Source organism: Protomyctophum bolini, assembly GCF_963924005.1.
Source record: "Protomyctophum bolini genome assembly, chromosome: 12".
In the NCBI taxonomy this organism is placed as follows: Eukaryota; Metazoa; Chordata; class Actinopteri; order Myctophiformes; family Myctophidae; genus Protomyctophum; species Protomyctophum bolini.
In genome coordinates, this window is record NC_137873.1 from 747,796 (window position 1) to 765,435 (window position 17,640).

General features: G+C 43.7%; 3 protein-coding genes across 3 annotated transcripts; 2 read left to right on the forward strand and 1 right to left on the reverse strand.

The window, feature by feature from the left end:
* Positions 1-9,356: 9,356 nt before the first annotated feature.
* Positions 9,357-9,754, forward strand: LOC308325593 (histone H2B 1/2-like; the record flags this gene model as incomplete). Its single annotated transcript, XM_080778126.1, has 1 exon — positions 9,357-9,754. One exon carries the CDS (start codon positions 9,357-9,359, stop codon positions 9,732-9,734), a length of 378 nt encoding a protein of 125 aa, XP_080634252.1. The 3' UTR covers positions 9,735-9,754.
* An 802-nt stretch (positions 9,755-10,556) lies between these two features.
* LOC308325592 (histone H2A-like) lies at positions 10,557-10,940 on the reverse strand (the record flags this gene model as incomplete). The annotated part of the gene is made up of 1 exon (XM_080778125.1): positions 10,557-10,940. The coding sequence occupies one exon, from the start codon at positions 10,938-10,940 to the stop codon at positions 10,557-10,559; it is 384 nt and encodes a 127-aa protein (XP_080634251.1).
* A 4,886-nt stretch (positions 10,941-15,826) lies between these two features.
* On the forward strand, positions 15,827-16,237 carry LOC308325591 (histone H3.2; the record flags this gene model as incomplete). Its single annotated transcript, XM_080778124.1, has 1 exon — positions 15,827-16,237. The coding sequence occupies one exon, from the start codon at positions 15,827-15,829 to the stop codon at positions 16,235-16,237; it is 411 nt and encodes a 136-aa protein (XP_080634250.1).
* Positions 16,238-17,640: the final 1,403 nt, after the last annotated feature.

Here is a 17,640-nt window from a genome sequence, read left to right on the forward strand (position 1 = left end):
GCCCGCACGGTTCACAGTTCACACCATGCACTGCAGCAACACTGACACGTTCGGCGGAGTGACTGCTGTCTCTGTGCCGTCTGTGAAGAGCCATGAGCCGCGACACCGGGAGGGGCAGCAACACCGCCGGGTAATCTACACAGACTATAGTGAGACTACACACTGACTCGAGAAAAGACCCATGTCGTCCAAAATAGGCTAATCAGTCGTTGTCTGTGTATAGGCTAATTCATTGGTAAAAGTATGCTAAATAACTCATTTTTAGACCATTTTGGAAATAAATAAATCCGCAGCGACAGTCCCCCCCCAACGCAATTCTGTAGCCTACCCGTGAGCTAAAAACAACGGCGGCAGCGGCGCGCTTAGCGCGCAGGATCCGGAACAATTCTCTCTGTTTTACCCCTGCCCTTATTGGCCGCCCAAATTGGCTCCCATTGGCCCGTGAGTTCCAACCTCTCGGCCAACGGGAGATTGCCCCTGTGTTTCACTCGCGTTGCCACGTCTGCCTGGCTTCGCCCACAAGGCAGGTCGCTGGTTTCCGTGGCAAAACATGGCAACGACCCAATGTTGTGATTTCTCTGCATGCATGCAATTAAAATGAATGACCACTAGGTGCACAGCGTCTGATCAATAGTTGAAATGTCAATTTTGATTGATTGATTGATTGATTGAAATATTTATTAACAGTTTGCAGAATTACAGTAGGCCTACATTTCAAGCACAAACTCAATACAAAGACTGTTAACTGTGAGTGGACGACCCAATTAAGCCTTACACTTGTTTACAAAAGGGCATTGTTCAATTCATCAAAACATTTAGAGACAAACAAATAGACACTTCTATGTAGTTAAAGCAACAGAGTTAAGCAACAGAAACAAACAACAATGGTAGTATTAAATCAAATGTAAAATTCTACAGTGTAAAGACACCAATTTAATTATAAATGTCAATAAAGTTGAATATCTAAGAATATCAATTTAAAATGTATTATCCAATACAAATTTCCTTACCATTTTTAATGTTTTAGTTTTGTATTGCTATTTTTATTTGCTAATTGTATATTGTGTGTTGTAATGATTGACTTTTTGTTTCTGGCATTCCGCTGCTTGTTATTTTATTTTTTCTTTTCATGTGAAGTACTTTGAGTTGCATTTTATGTATGAAATGTGCTATATAAATAAAGTTTAATATGTGAAGTACTTTGAGTTGCATTTTATGTATGAAATGTGCTATATGAATAAAGTTTACACCACTGACTGTCCCTCCATATAAAATAAAGGCGAAAGTCACAAAAAAAAATGGATCAGTTACAATTCCAGACTATATCAGAGGAAGAAAAAATATAATTAGATAGCCTATTAACAATTAACAACCTCAGCAAGATAATAGAATAAATAAATAGTGGTAAAGCGCCTGGACCAGATGGGCTACCAAGAGTTCTACAAAACCTTCAAAAGACAACTTGTAAAACCACTTCTTGATATGTATGAAGAATCATTTAATAAAGGAATACTTCCAGATTCATTTAGATTAGCTACAATATAATAATTGCTCGTCATATAGACCGATCAGTCTAATGGGATTTGACATAACAGAGAGGAATGGGCCGGACCCTGCGCGCAATAAAGAACATGTTAATTAATGTAGTAGTTAATCCGGTTCCTGGTTTCAGCAGGCCGGTTTCTGTCAGGTGGGACCTGAGGCCTGGACATGAGACCCACTCAGTTTATCATTATCTTAATTTGCAATATTCAGAATACAGTGTTTCCCTGTATAGTTAGGCAAAGTTAGCTTAAGTTATATCTGCAAATTAATTTGCAGATATAGATATAGATATACCTTTATGATGGGGAAATGTGGGTGTCAAAAAAGGGGCTTTAAATTATACATTTACAATTATTATGTTTGTTCTCTTACATAAACAGCAAATAAAGACTCAAACAACGTTTACTGTATATCCATTGTTTTAGTCAGAAATGGCGCACTTATTCATACAGGGATACAGTCACGGTCTCAGCGTGATGACGTCATTCACCGTCTTAAAGGAACTAGGCAATGTCAAGATAACAGCAGTGCTATTATTGAAATAATGTATGATTGAACCACATACATAACAATTCCTCCCTTCTAATTTTTAAGTCCACCAACTATCAGAATGTGCCAGGGAATATTAAGTAAATATAGGTATAGCATTCAAACAGAAATTAAGGCACCATAACAGTTATGAAATGTAATACAGAATCCCAAAACTCTTTTTCATTTTTCTTTGAATATCAGTCCAGTGTGTGTGTGTGTGTGTGTGTGTGTGTGTGTGTGTGTGTGTGTGTGTGTGTGTGTGTGTGTGCGTGCGTGTGTGTTAAAGTTCACAGGCCGTGTAGTCCATATCCGTGTTAACTATAATTCCAACCTCTGAGGGGGTCTACGGTCTCTTCCAGGGTAGCGCCGTAGTGGACCAGGGTCAGAGTCAGTCACACCCTGAGTAATGTCCACAGTCTCTGGAATTTGAGTGTCAGTGTGAACAGTACCACGAGCTGTTGTCATGAAGGTATCATCTGTGGCCTGAGGAGTATCTGAACCCGCTGTCTCTGTGGTGACTTCTCCGGTGGATGCATCTAGAAGCTGGTCGACGTGTCTGCGCCAGATCATGTTGGGCTCCACACCGACAGTGTACGACAAGGGTCCTGTCTGTGACAGTATCTCCCCAGACATCCATTTCTGAGTGGGACTGCGATAGTCTCTGGCCAGGACTTTTTGTCCAATATCAAAGGTTCTCATCTTCCTTTTCAGCTGGCTGGGAGAACACTGTTTCTCTTGAACGTGTTTGCGAATGTCTGGTTTTAGCAAATCTAAGCGTGACCTCAAGGGTCGTCCTAAGAACAGCATTGCCGGTGTCTGTCCTGTGGTGGCATGTGCAGTGTTTCTGTATGCCAGAAGAAAGTTGGCTACCTTCTGTTGTAACGGCACTTCCTTCTTCCTGCTTGCTTTCATTGACTGTTTGAAAGTTTGAACAAAACGTTCCGCCAGCCCATTCGTGGCCGGGTGGTGAAGGGCTGACGTGATGTGTTTAATGCCATTGCTCTTGAGGAAGCCTTGGAACTCCTCCCCCATGAAAATGCTGGCATTATCACTCACTAGTTGCAGGCACAAGCCTGTGCGAGCAAAAAGCTTTCGCAGGAGGTTAACTGTCTTTGCAGCCGTGGCTTTCTTAACTGCAAAGATTTCAGGCCACTTTGAATGGGCGTCGACAACAATAAGAAACATATGATCCAAAAACGGCCCTGCATAATCGATATGTATGCGATGCCAGGGGGTGGAAGGCCATTCCCATGTGTGGACAGGTGCTGGCTGGGGTTGTCGCTGGGTCTGTTGACAACCTGTGCATGACTTGGCAAGGTCTTCAATTTGGCTATCGATGCCAGGCCACCATACATAACTTCTGGCCAGGCTTTTCATTTTAACCACACCTAGGTGTCCTTCATGCAGTGATGCGAGCACTCTGGAACGTAGTGTTGGAGGTACGACAACACGAGACCCCCACATAATGCAACCTTGGCACACAGAGAGTTGATGTTGTCGTGTGGCATACTCCGGAAGCTGAGCATTCCCATGTGCTGGCCATCCGTTCACTGTCAAATCATAGACCTTAGCTAGGACAGGGTCATTTCTTGTCTCTCTTTGTACCTGTGCGCTAGTAACAGGCAGGGGTTCTATCTGTGACATGTGCAGCACTACCGCAGGATCAGTAGCTTTTTCAAACGTTGCTTGTGGTAGCCGAGACAGTCCATCCGCATTTCCATGGAGCTTAGTACTTTTATATTCAATTGTGTACGTGTGCGCTCCTAAGAATAAAGCCCATCGTTGTATGCGTGCCGCTGCCATGGCGGGAACACCTTTCTGGGGACAAAAGATGGATACTAGGGGCTGGTGATCAGTAATCAAGGTGAAACGTTGCCCATAGAGGTACTGATTAAACTTTTTCACACCCCATACCAAGCTCAAAGCTTCTCTGTCAATTTGTGCATAATTGCGCTCAGCAGACGTTAAAGACCGAGAAGCAAAAGCAATGGGTCTCTCTGAGCCATCAGGCATCCTATGTGATAATACAGCCCCTATGCCATATGGTGAAGCATCACAAGCAAGGCGCAGAGGAAGGCATGGGTCATAGTGTGCCAACACTGCATCAGAGGTTATAAGTTGCTTGGCTGCAGTGAATGCTTGTGCACACTCCTTGGTCCACCTCCATTTGGTGTCCTTTTGTAGCAGTGCATTCAGTGGGTGTAACACAGTTGAGAGATTTGGCAAGAATCGATGATAGTAATTAATTAAACCTAGAAATGAGCGACATTGACTCACGTTTTCTGGCTGTGGAGCATTCAGCATGGCATCCACCTTGTCCTTAGTCTTGTGCAGGCCATGTCTGTCGATTTTGTGTCCACAGTACTCAATGGAGTCTTGGAAAAACTCACATTTGCTCCTATTAGCTCTCAGGCCATACTCCTCCAGCCTTGTTAGCACAGCATCTAGGTTTGCCAAATGAGTGGCAGTATCTGGCCCAGTCACCACGATGTCATCCAAAAAGCACTGTGTGCCTGGTATTCCTTGTAACACCTGGTCCATGGCCCGCTGCCAAATCGCTGGGGCACTGGCAATGCCAAACACTAGTCTACTATACTGGTACAGGCCCTTGTGTGTATTTATGGTCAGATATTTCTGCGAAGGCTCTTCCACTTCCATTTGTAGATAGGCCTGTGCAAGGTCAATCTTGGAGAAACGCTCACCGTGTGACAACGAAGCAAAAATATCGTCAATGCGTGGAAGTGGATACTGTTCTGCATGTATTACAGGATTCAATGTCACTTTAAAGTCTCCACAAATCCTTACTTTATCAGTTGTCTTTTTCCCCACAGGTACTATAGGCGTTGCCCACTCAGACCAGTCCACCTTGGATAATATTCCTTGCTCCACTAGATGTTGGAGCTCTGCTTCCACTTTAGGGCGTAATGCATATGGAACAGGGCGAGCCTTGTGAAATGTTGGCGTTGCGTCGTCTTCAAGCTCAATCCGTGCCTTGATGTGTTTTAGGGTACCGATGCCCTCTCTGAACACTTGTGCATGTTTATCCATTACCTGTGTCAGTTGCACGTCTGCACACAGGTTCTTGTCCTTGGTGGCGATTTGCATGGCTTTTATGTCATGCCAGTTCAAACGGATGTGCCTCAACCACTGTCGTCCAAATAACGGCACGCCTCCATACTGAAGTACATACAACTCAAGGTTGCACCTTTGGCCCTCATATGCCACTTTCACCTTTATTTTTCCCAGTGGAGTGATCCGCTCACCTGTGTATGTTTTCAGTTTCACACTGGTGCGTTTCAGTTTCACATCAGGGAAATGCTCCTTGTAGTCCTGTAAGGATATGATAGACAGTGCAGACCCAGTATCGAGTTCCATTTTGAATGGCACTCCATTCACTTTAGGTGTCAGCCATATGACTTCATTGTCACCATCTTCTGTGGAGTATAAATCAAGACAAGCCAAATTCTCTTCATTTGAGTCATCTGAGTTTGTCTCTGTTACTTCATGTACTTTGTGGCTGCCTTTTCCTGTTCTATTCCCTTGTCTGTCACTGTACCTTGATTTGCACATTTTCTGAATGTGCCCCCGTTTATTGCACTGCCTGCAGTCTTTATCCTTGAACCAACAATCTGCAGGATCATGTGACTTTTTTCCACATCTGTAGCAAGGCTGTGTTTTCTCATTTCGTGTTTTCTCATTTCGTTGGTTTGTGTGGAACTTGTGCACTAACCTTTCTGCTTCATTGTGTTTGCCTTGTAGCTCATTTGCATCCTTTGTTGCCGTTTCCATTGATATGGCTATTTGCAATGCACGAGCCAATGTTAATTTGTCTTCAGTCAGAAGACGTTTCTGGATGCCTTCGTTGTGCATCCCGCACACAAGTCTGTCTCTCAGAGCGTCCGATAGTCCAAACTCACAATGCTCTGTCAATCTACGGAGCTCTGCAATGTAATCCGATATGGTCTCAGACTGTGATTGATTCCTTTTGTGAAAACGAAAACGTTCTGCTATCAGCAGTGGTGTTGGATTCAGATGCTTCTTTAGAACGTCTGTGATCTCCGTAAACGTTTTGGTAGCAGGTTTGGTGGGTGCAATGAGACTGCGGAGCAAGTTGTACGTTTTAACTCCCATAACACTGAGCAGCACCGCAACTTGTCTCTCCTCTTCAATTTGGTTAGCCCCACAATACTGTTCAACTCTTTCCACGTAGGAAGTCCAATCTTCAGCTGTACTGTCAAAACTGTCCATATGACCCACAGCCACAAATCCAGCCATATTCGCGTTGTTTTCAAGTTACTTTTACCTCGCTCTGTTGTTTATCGTCGGAGCGTCGTTCCTCGTCTTTTTCTTTATATATATTTTTTTTACGTCCATTTGTTGCACTGTAGATTCGTATAACCTCGTCGCCAGTTCTGTTATGTTTGTTCTCTTACATAAACAGCAAATAAAGACTCAAACAATGTTTACTGTATATCCATTGTTTTAGTCAGAAATGGCGCACTTATTCATACAGGGATACAGTCACGGTCTCAGCGTGATGACGTCATTCACCGTCTTAAAGGAACTATTGATTGATTGATTGAAATCTTTATTAACAGTTTGCAGAATTACAGTACATTTCAAGCACAAACTCAATACAAAGACTGTTAACTGTGAGTGGACGACCCAATTAAGCCTTACACTTGTTTACAACAGGGTCCACATTGTTCAATTCATCAAAACATTTAGAGACAAACAAATAGACACTTCTATGTAGTTAAAGAACAGAACAGGAATTCATCATATAGGAAGCGAAAAGGGAAAAATATATATATACAGTGAGGGGAACAGGGGGATAAAAGAAAACGAAAGACAGAGTGTAGGGCGCCTGCACACAACACCATGCGTTGATGCCATGTGTGCATATGTGCAGGCACCCAACACCACGTCCATACAAAAACATAGTACAATCCAGATAAAAATTCAGCTTTTACAGAGGCCAGTTTCGAATTGCAGCCATCCGTAGGTGCCCTTTGAGAGCAGTTTTGAAGGAGCCAAGGGATTCACATGTCTTAATGACTGTTGGTAGGGCGTTCCACATTTTGGTCGCATAGGAGCGAAAAGAATTTAGTCCCTTGTTTGTGCCGAATCTGGGTTGTACATGGTTTGTTGCACTCCCTCTGGTGTTGTGGGTGTGGACTTCGTTTACATTAAGGAAGTATTTAGACAGGTACATGGGTATCTTGGTGGTGTATCTAATCTTGTGGACCAGACCCATTGCAAGATGCTGTACTCTGTCGTCGACCCTAAGCCATCCCAGCCTGTCAAAGTGGGCAGGGGTGAGGTGGGTTCGGGGGGTGAGGCCAAGTAGGAGCCTGACCAGTTTGTTTTGGGAGGTCTGGAGCCTTGTTTTAAGGGCCTTTGAGGTGCTGTGGTACCAGGAGGTGGATGCATAGTCAAAGAAACCTTGTACGAGGGCTCCTGTTAAGGTCTTCAAGGTGTTTTTGTCGACCAGTGAGGAGATCCTGTAGAGGAATCTTGTTCTTTGATTGACTTTTTTGATTACGTTGGTGGCCATCTTATCACCGGAAAGATTGGCCTCCAGGATGGAACCTAGGTAGGTAATTTGATCCTTCCGTGTGATAATATCATCACCAACTCTAACCAAGAAGCCATCTGCCTTTTTGAGATTACTATTTGATCCGAAGAGAATGGATTCAGTTTTTCCCAGGTGTAAGGATAGTTTGTTATCAGCGAGCCAGGTGCAGATTCTACCGAGTTCAGAGCTGAGGGTCTTTTCAACCTGCAGTTTGTTCCTGTCCGAGACCAGCAGTGCTGAGTCGTCTGCGAACAGGAACAAGTTGCAGTCACAAGCTGAAGTCATGTCGTTTACATATATTAGGAACAGTAAAGGCCCTAGTATGCTTCCTTGTGGGACGCCACAGCTCACTGGGAGGGGGGGGGACAGTGTTCCGTTCACTTCCACCATCTGTTCTCTCCCCTCCAGGTAGGATTGCATCCAGCTCACTGATGTGCTATCAAAACCAATAGCTTTAAGCTTGTTAACCAGTATGGAGTGGTTCACGGTGTCAAAAGCCTTTTGGAGGTCCAGCATGACCATGCCGCAGTATTTTCCAGCATCCACCTCATGTTTGAAGTGGTCGCTCAAATAGAGAAGGCATGTGTCAGTGGAGTGGGATGTTCTGAAACCAGATTGGAACTCGTACAACAATTTATTAGTGGCAAGATACTTTTCAACCTGTTCATAGACTATTTTTTCCATCACTTTCGAGATGGAGCTTAGAATAGAAATAGGGCGGTAGTTGCCGGGTTCTAATTTACTCCCTTTTTTGTACAGGGGGGTTACTTTGGCCAGTTTAAAATCTCTGGGGACCTGTCCTTGTTTGATGGAGAGGTTAACTATGTGGGTGATGACTGGAGCTATGGAAATGGCTGAGTCTCTGAGAAATTTGGAGGGAATATTGTCATGGCCAGTGGCCTTGTGGGGTTGGAGGGCACTCAGTTTCTTAAGTACCTCCTCAGTTGTTACCATTGTCATTTTAAAATCATCTTTACAAACACCTAGGTTTTTGTAGAAGCCTTTGATGTGCTCTACACCAAAACGCCCAGAGTGGGAGGGCAGTTTGTTAACCAGCATTGTTGCAATGTTTGTAAAGAAGATGTTCAAGTGATTGGCTACATCAACCTTGTCAGTGATGAGGGTGTTATTTGATTTGATGTTTATGTTAGTAAACCTGGTTTTGAGTTTCTGACCACAGCCTAGTTGGTTGTTTAGTAGCTTCCAGAGCTCCCGAGGATTGTTTTTGATTTCCTCGGCTTTATCATTGATAAAGTTACTTTTGGCTGATTTGGTCATGGCAATTACACCGTTTCTTAGCTTGTTACATTGGGTTTTAAGGATGCACAGTTTGGTTTGGAGATCACTGTCGAAGCGCTTGGCTAGCTTGGCTAGACATTGGCTAGGCAATGTCAAGATAACAGCAGTGCTTTTATTGAAATAATGTATGATTGAACCACATACATAACAACAATACATATTAATAATGTATAAAGCCTAAAGGGGCTATTATATTTAGCCCCTCACAATGTTACAGGGACAATAGAGCACACGAGCGGGGAAACATAATACAGAAAACAAAGACTCTTTGTGACAGGATCAGCCAATCATATGCTAGGAGTCACACGCTTCATTTGGATTGGCTCTGTATAAATAGTGGTACGAGAGCGCCATCTTACACATTCTTCACTGCAACTGAACTATTCTCTTGAATACAACCACGATGCCTGAAGTAGCGAAACCAGCGCCCAAGAAGGGCTCCAAGAAGGGTGCCGTCACCAAGACCGCTACGAAGGGCGGCAAGAAGCGCAGAAAGGGCAGGAAGGAGAGCTACGCCATCTACATATACAAGGTCCTGAAGCAGGTCCACCCCGACACCGGTGTCTCTTCCAAGGCCATGGGCATCATGAACTCCTTCGTCAACGACATCTTCGAGCGCATCGCCGGTGAAGCCTCCAAACTGGCTAACTACAACAAGCGCCGCACCATCTCATCCAGGGAGATCCAGACCGCCGTCCGCCTGCTGCTCCCCGGTGAGCTGGCCAAGCACGCCGTGTCTGAAGGCACCAAGGCTGTGACCAAGTACACCAGCTCCAAGTAAACTGTTCTGTCTGCTCTAAACACAACGGTCCTTTTAAGGACCACTCATCTTTTCCAAGGAAGAGTTCATTCAAATGCAAATAGCTTTTCACAGCCTTGTAGTGTAGGCTAATGTACTGCTAATACTGGGCATGTAAAGTTTTTAATAGTACTGCAGATTAATTCATAAGCCTGTTTAAATTAATTTAATTTACTCTACTACACTAGCAATCATGTAAGATGAACATATTTATCCACAAGTTAAAAAATATATAAAATATACTATAATATATATATACTATAACAGCTGCAAGCATGGCACATGATCTAAAAAAATATATAATTCGTCTAATTTCTTCATATCTTGACTTCACTGAAGATCTTATCGATAAGCAAATGGCCTTTTCACAGCCTGTCAGCTAAACCAGGTCAGACGTCTGACGCTGAATTATAATACAAGGCTTGTTTTAATTTTAAGTACCAGGTAATGATTGCTGTAAGTGGTATTTGTGTATGAACAACTTTAAAGAAGCTTGTCAAAATAAGACTTCATTAAAAGGTCTGTCATAGGCCAATGTGTCAAATAGCTGCAAGCATGGCACACATGATCTTTAAATAATAAATGTATAATTGTAATCTCTTCATAACCTCAATGTTTAGAGACAATAGGTTCATCATTTTACTACTACTTATTTAAATAATACTAGAGGAATTACCAAGGAAGTTAAATAGCGTAATTGATACATTTATATAATGTGGAAGATAGCAGAAATGACCCTCATATAGAAACAGTGGGTGGCTCTTAAAAGAGCCTTTGTGGGGTTTGGTCAGTCGAAATGAAGGTTTATTTCTTCGCGGCTTTCTCGGTCTTCTTGGGCAGCAGAACAGCCTGGATGTTGGGCAGCACACCGCCCTGAGCGATGGTCACTCCACCCAGCAGTTTGTTGAGCTCCTCGTCGTTGCGGACGGCCAGCTGGAGGTGACGGGGGATGATACGACTCTTCTTGTTGTCGCGGGCAGCGTTTCCAGCCAACTCCAGGATCTCAGCGGTCAGATACTCGAGGACAGCCGCCAGATAGACCGGGGCGCCGGCACCGACTCTCTGGGCATAGTTGCCTTTACGCAGCAGCCTGTGGACACGACCCACGGGGAACTGGAGCCCGGCACGGGATGAGCGGGTCTTGGCCTTCTGCCTCACCTTTCCTCCGGTTTTGCCTCGACCACTCATTTTGGTTTTGTAGAATAATAAGCACTCGAAGAAATGTGCTGGGGACGGGGTAGAGGCGTGCGAGACCTTTTATATATTCAGCTTAGTAAAGTATAGTGTGGGGTTGTGCGCCCCACCAATCGTAGAGACGGATGAGAGAGCGGGCTGAGTGTGTATGAGTTTCCCACCAATCACTGCTAGTGGAGTGATCGGTTCCTCCCAGTGTAAACTCTGACTCCTCCCAAATAGGGAGGTTCCTGACCACACATCTTAAAGGTCCGCTGACATGCCCCGAAATTAATATGGGTGGTACAGCACATCACGTGGTCTGACTGAAAACAGTTTGAAACAGTTTGAAACGGGGCTACGGCGCTAGCACAAGTGGCTATAGGTCAGGCTAGCGTTTTTGACGGTACATTTAGCGTCATATTGGCTATAAATGTAATTGAAAAAAAATATTTTTTCGCCAGAAATGCTTAGTTTGAATGCAATTGAGGTTGGCGTGGGGTTTTTTAGGGGAACTGCAGCACAAGCGCAAATTTTGGACTGGAGTCCCATGTTCCCCCGGTCGCCAACACCCCTGTCTGCCCGCTCTGAGACCTCTCAGCCCCGCAGCGCGACAGTCGCGACTACGGACGGTCTGCTGTTGTCTGGCCGCTGTGAGAGCAGCGCGACTACTGTTCTTTTCCCCTCTCAGCCGCAGGCTGACATGTACACCCTCGCTCTCACTCTGTAATACCGTAGTTAGTTACCACAACATTGTTCAAGTGAACTATAGTGTGTTTATGTTTGTATTCATTGTAATAATAAATATCGCTATGCCGAGGCATAGTCTTGCGGACGAGATCATGAGCCTCTACGGGGGACTGGGCATGAGTGTACACACACAGCATAGCAACTTATGCTACTATTTTGGTGTCACATTTAGCTTGAATACTGGGTGAAAGTCTCGTTCAAAAAATTAATTTTTCGCAACATTGTTCAGGTGAACTGTGTGTTTATGCTTGTTCATTGTAATAATCAATATCGCTATGATTATTTTATTTATCGCCGCGTCGCTCCGCATGACAACATACAGTCTAGCCCGTCTACGCACACACACACACACGCAATGGCACGGAATCTGCCTCGGGCGTCTGTAGCTCTCTTCCCCGCTGTCATGCACTATAGCCGTGTGTGTGTGTGCGTACACACATGCCCAGTTCAATGCGGGGACCTGACCAGAGACTATACGTCCGTCCGTCCGTGTGTGTGCAGCCTGCATCTGAGACGGGCTAGACTGTATGTTGTCATGCGGAGCGACGCGGCGATAAATAAAATAATCATAGCGATATTGATTATTACAATGAACAAGCATAAACACACAGTTCACCTGAACAATGTTGCGAAAAATTAATTTTTTGAATGAGACTTTCACCCAGTATTCAAGCTAAATGTGACACCAAAATAGTAGCATAAGTTGCTATGCTACCACGGCCACCAAGCCCGGCGAGCCCGCATAGAAGTCGTTGGGGAAAGCTTTCGCCAGTCTGACGTCAGAATCATGATAGCATTGTTTGATAGCAGTTATTAGCTCCCGAGGGGCGTGTCACTTCTCCTTTAAACAACACTGAAAGTGTGTGTGCTGCACTGCTGCCTCTCAGAGCTAGTGAGATAAAATGCAGCAGTTTGCTCCCTTTTTGCGACAAGTTACATGTCAGTACAACTGCTTTACAGAGAGAAATGTTAAGAACCATACAAACAGACCACATGTAAATAAGATTAAGAAACCCCAGCTGACATAATACATTCAGTGCCTGCATATAATATTCAAGTGCAAGACACGTTTTAGTTCTAGTCCACAATCATCACTTCTGTGCCAAAAGCACATTATAGGCCTACATGTAAGATTGACCACATTAATATTTTGTACGTGAATGAGGGTTAATTATGCATTAAGACAAGAGATAACCACGTATTTTACACACATACATCCTTGTGTTTAGTAACAAAAGGAAAGGTGTCCATGGAGATGCAAACTAGAACAAATGCCCTTGGTGTGTGTGTGTGCGTGCGCGTACAGTTTCACTGCAATCCAACACTGCTGAAGCTGTTGAGGAGTTGTGGTGATTTTCCGACCTACTGGTGCAGCTATAAAGGGCAGATGTTTATTGTTTATTTGTACATTTCCAGGCAAAGGTTCTCCCTTGGCCTCTAGGGAGTGTGCATACAAAGTTTTACACAGATCCATGCAGTTAGAGGTGAAAACACTAATCGGCCAGTTATAGCGCCACCATGAGGCTGAGTTGAAAATGTTCCAGTGGCATTTCTTCCTTGGCCTAGTGGGAATGTGCATGCACAATTTCACTGAAATCACAAGATCATGATTTGTGGCATTTTGTTTGAAACAGAGCACTCTGAAAGACATGTTTCATTGAATGGCTCTAGAGACTGTGCACAAATTTTCATAATGTTTGGACATCTGTTGGTGTACTGTCCAAAAAAAGAGTTTTGCACAAAGCGGCCTGGTGGTGGCGCTATAAGAGGCCAATGTGAAAACCTTGGGGCAGAGGTTCAGCTGTGGCATTCAGGGAGTGTGTGTGCAGAGTATGGCTTAGCCCCTCTCGGAACCCTACATAAAGCTTTTATGAAATTTGATTGTCGCTTTATATAGGGTTCCTGGCCATGCTAAGATTTTCCAATGCGATTGTTGGAACGCGGATATATACAAACTCAACCTTTCGTCGATCGGCGTGCTATTACCGCGCTTTTTATTTTGTTTGCTTACGGATGTGCGAACTATAAGTACCTTACATACCTCTGATAAAATCTCCTGTGTCGCGGAAGCCGTTTGGATTTTTAATCCATGTTTGATTAAAAATGTCGCTTTGATTTCTTCTTGTTTATTTACCGTTTATTGTACCGCCTCCCGATGTGCGGTTGGCTTTGCGGGCTACGTCCCTGCCTCTGATCTGCTCCGTCATAGCTGTAGCACCACTAGCTAGCCAGATAGGCGGTACAATGAGGTGTCAATAAACAAGGTAGGAAGAAGCGACATTTTTAATCAATCATGGATTAAAAATACTTAACGGCTTCCGCGACACAGGAGATGTGTCGGTATGGTATGTAAGGTACTTATAGTTCGCACATTCGTATGTCAACACATGAATAAACATGGTAAAAGCGCGCAGAATCGTTTCTCATGGCGTGTTTACATTGTATTTGTGTGTGCGTAACTGGCGGCAGCCCAGCGTGAAACAGGACCCAATGTGTAAAGTAATCAAAGTGTCAGAAACTTTACTACATGCGGGTTCTGCTTGCGGGGCTAAGTATGGCTGCGATCAAGCCAACGGTGCCGGAGATTAGCTGTCCACAGAGTTTGGCTGCCAGAATTATGTTTTTGTTATTTCTTATTTCCTACCTTCCACTTTGCATTATTTGATGTTTTGGTAAAGAGTATTTTATTTGTTGCGCCATTTATCTACGTCATTTCCGGTCTCATGACCATATATGGGTTCAAGTCAGCATGGCTGACAAGCATTGTACACTTCCTCCTGTGCAGCATGCAGACAGGAGGGTTGTGAAGGCAGTTCAGGTTATTTTGGTTTCTGTGTGTTGTTTGTCAATATTTATGTTTATGTTTTGTTTTGAGTCTAATTGATCGATTGTGTTTCTTTCCAGTCTTGATTGTTTTTGTTCATATGGGTTCCTTCCTTCATTCCCTTGATCCCTATGTGCAGCCAGTGAGGTGAATATTGTTTGTACTATATTTTCGTTATGTTTATGTGCTTCATGCTTTGTTGTTCTATTTATCAGTTTTTATGTTGGCTTGTTGATTGACGTGAGAGAAATAAAGCCACCAGTACCAGAGAAACAAGTGACTCGTTTTTAAGACATCAATGGGAGTGACACACACACACACACACACACACGCACACACACACGCACACACACACGCACACTCACACTCACACTCACACTCACACTCAATTCAATTCAATTCAAAGGGCTTTATTGGCATGAGAAAACATATGTTTACATTGCCAAAGCAGAAAGAACAATACAACGATACAGAAATACAATCAGAACAAAAAATATGTACTTTGAAGGTCAGAATCTTCAATAGATCAACTTCTGTGTACCAAGATCACTTGATGCAGGTATAGTGCAGGGATATACACAATGATTAGTCTTTAGGGTGGTTGTGTTCCATTTGATAGCCTTCTCCTATCACAGCAACTCACAAATCTTGCTGCTGTGTTTGCACATTGTTGTACTTCGCCCAGCAGATATGGGAGTTTTTTGTCATTGGTCATGTTTTCAAAATCTCTGTGTGTGGTTGTAATCTGTGGGAAGTATGTGTCTCTGATGTCTTGGTACAATGGACAGATGGTTAGGCAGTGTAGCTCGGTTTCCACTTCGTTTAGTGTGCACTCACACTCACACTCACACACACACATGGACGAACTGAGTGCAAAACATACTCTCCCCATGCCTTCTGCCTGGTGGAGACAATAATAATAATAATAATGTAAAGTAGGCTAGGTTCTGGTTCTTCGAAGATCAATGGGACTGGAATAATAATACATTTTATCCACTCTCTCCTCATTTTTAACCTTTTGAGTGCTCTTGTAGAAATGTTTATTTATATGCCCCGTGTCATAGAGCAATGCATGTATATTATTTGTTTCAGTTTGCTGGAAACTGGTATTCCATAGCATTTATTAGCTATATTACAGCAGTCCCAGTCAGATTGACGTGTGTAAAGAGCTCTCCTCCAATCGGTGCCAGTGATGCATGGTACCTCCCCAAACAAGGAGGTTTCAGAACACTGACCAATCATAGGACGACGGCGTCTCCGTGGCGCTAATAAAGTCAGCAGTTTGCTCTGCTTAGTCATTCTATTCTAGATCTCTATAGAACAGACAATGGCCAGAACTAAGCAGACAGCTCGTAAGTCCACCGGGGGCAAAGCGCCCAGGAAGCAGCTCGCCACCAAGGCAGCTCGTAAGAGCGCGCCGGCCACCGGCGGAGTGAAAAAGCCTCACCGTTACCGTCCCGGTACAGTGGCTCTGAGGGAGATCCGTCGTTACCAGAAATCCACCGAGCTGCTGATCCGCAAGCTGCCCTTCCAGCGCCTGGTGAGGGAGATCGCACAGGACTTCAAGACCGACCTGCGCTTCCAGAGCTCCGCCGTCATGGCTCTGCAGGAGTCCGCAGAGGCTTATCTGGTCGGTCTGTTTGAAGACACCAACCTGTGCGCCATCCACGCCAAGAGGGTGACCATCATGCCCAAAGACATCCAGCTTGCCCGTCGTATCCGCGGAGAACGTGCATAAACTCATCTGTCACTGCCACACCCCCAAAACGGCTCTTTTAAGAGCCACCAAATGTGTTATTTAAAGAGCTATTATCCTTTGATATTGACTAGTTATGCACTTTTAACTAACTGAACAATGAGCCAAAAATGACAATTATTCATTTGTTAAGAAAATTTGACTAACTCACATTTGCACATTAAAATTCTAAGTGTTTATTCATCAATGCCATTGCACAATAAAACAATACAAATACTGTATCATTGGAGCTGCATTGTGTGAAGGCTATAATAAGTCATTAAAACTGCTACCTGTGTGTGCTCCTTACTATTATCTCAGACACCCATTCACATGAAATTATTATCATTAATTAGCATTCATTTGTAAGTAATCACTTTTTTGGGTTACTATGAAAGGCAAAGCCAATTTTATTTCAACAAGGCAATTCAATGTGCTTTACACAGAACACCAAGCAAAGGAAACATATTTGTGAAATGACATTAGAATACTGAATATGCAAACAAATCACACCCGTGTGAATTGAGGGGCGCTCTTATACGTCATCATACATCATCTCATTCTGGCCAATCACAATGTATGTCCTCGTCTTCAATGTTTGTGTTAACACAAACACTCAGAACTGGCCATTCATTGTCAATGGCATTAAATGTTTGTGTTTAGGACACACTGTTTACGTGCACACTAATTGCCTTCAGCTCCTAGTCCTGTAAATGTTTTAAACCTTTTTGTAATCAGTAGGCTTTTTTGTTGTTTCATGCTCTTTAAATGTTCTAATATTGTATTTTTCTTATATGAAGTATTGCTAAACGTTTATTTTAATGTTGTATTTTATGATGTAATTTTTATATGGAAAGCACTTTGGGTCAACTTCTGTTGTTTTTAAATGTGCTATATAAATAAAGGTGACTTGACTTGACTTGACTAAAGGCTCGACATAGATGGGGCTTGTGCCCCGCAAATAATAACAATACTGCAAGTCTGTGACTCTGTGTGATCTTGTAGATCTGCTATTCTGCTATTAATCAGCATCGCTAGGGGGGGGGGGGGGGGGGGGGGGATACATCCTGACCCAGAGAATCACAACCTTAGATTTACTCCTTTTATGTTGAACTGACACATGCAATACTGGAGAATGAAAACAGTTTGATCTGCACATCACTGCATTCATTTCTTAATGTTAACTTGAGTCCAGCTGTGTGAGGCTCCATAACCATAAAGGCCTATTCATAGGGCCGATTCATACTCCTATTTTAGAGCCGAATAAAAGTCGGTTCGGCGCTGTAGAGCCTACAATTTGACGTCATTTGAGGTTCGGGGGGGCGGGTACCGTCCTAAAGTCGGCTCTTCGGTGCTACTGAAAATTTCTGACGGGCCGAAATCATTTCGGCACTACAGCGCCGAAA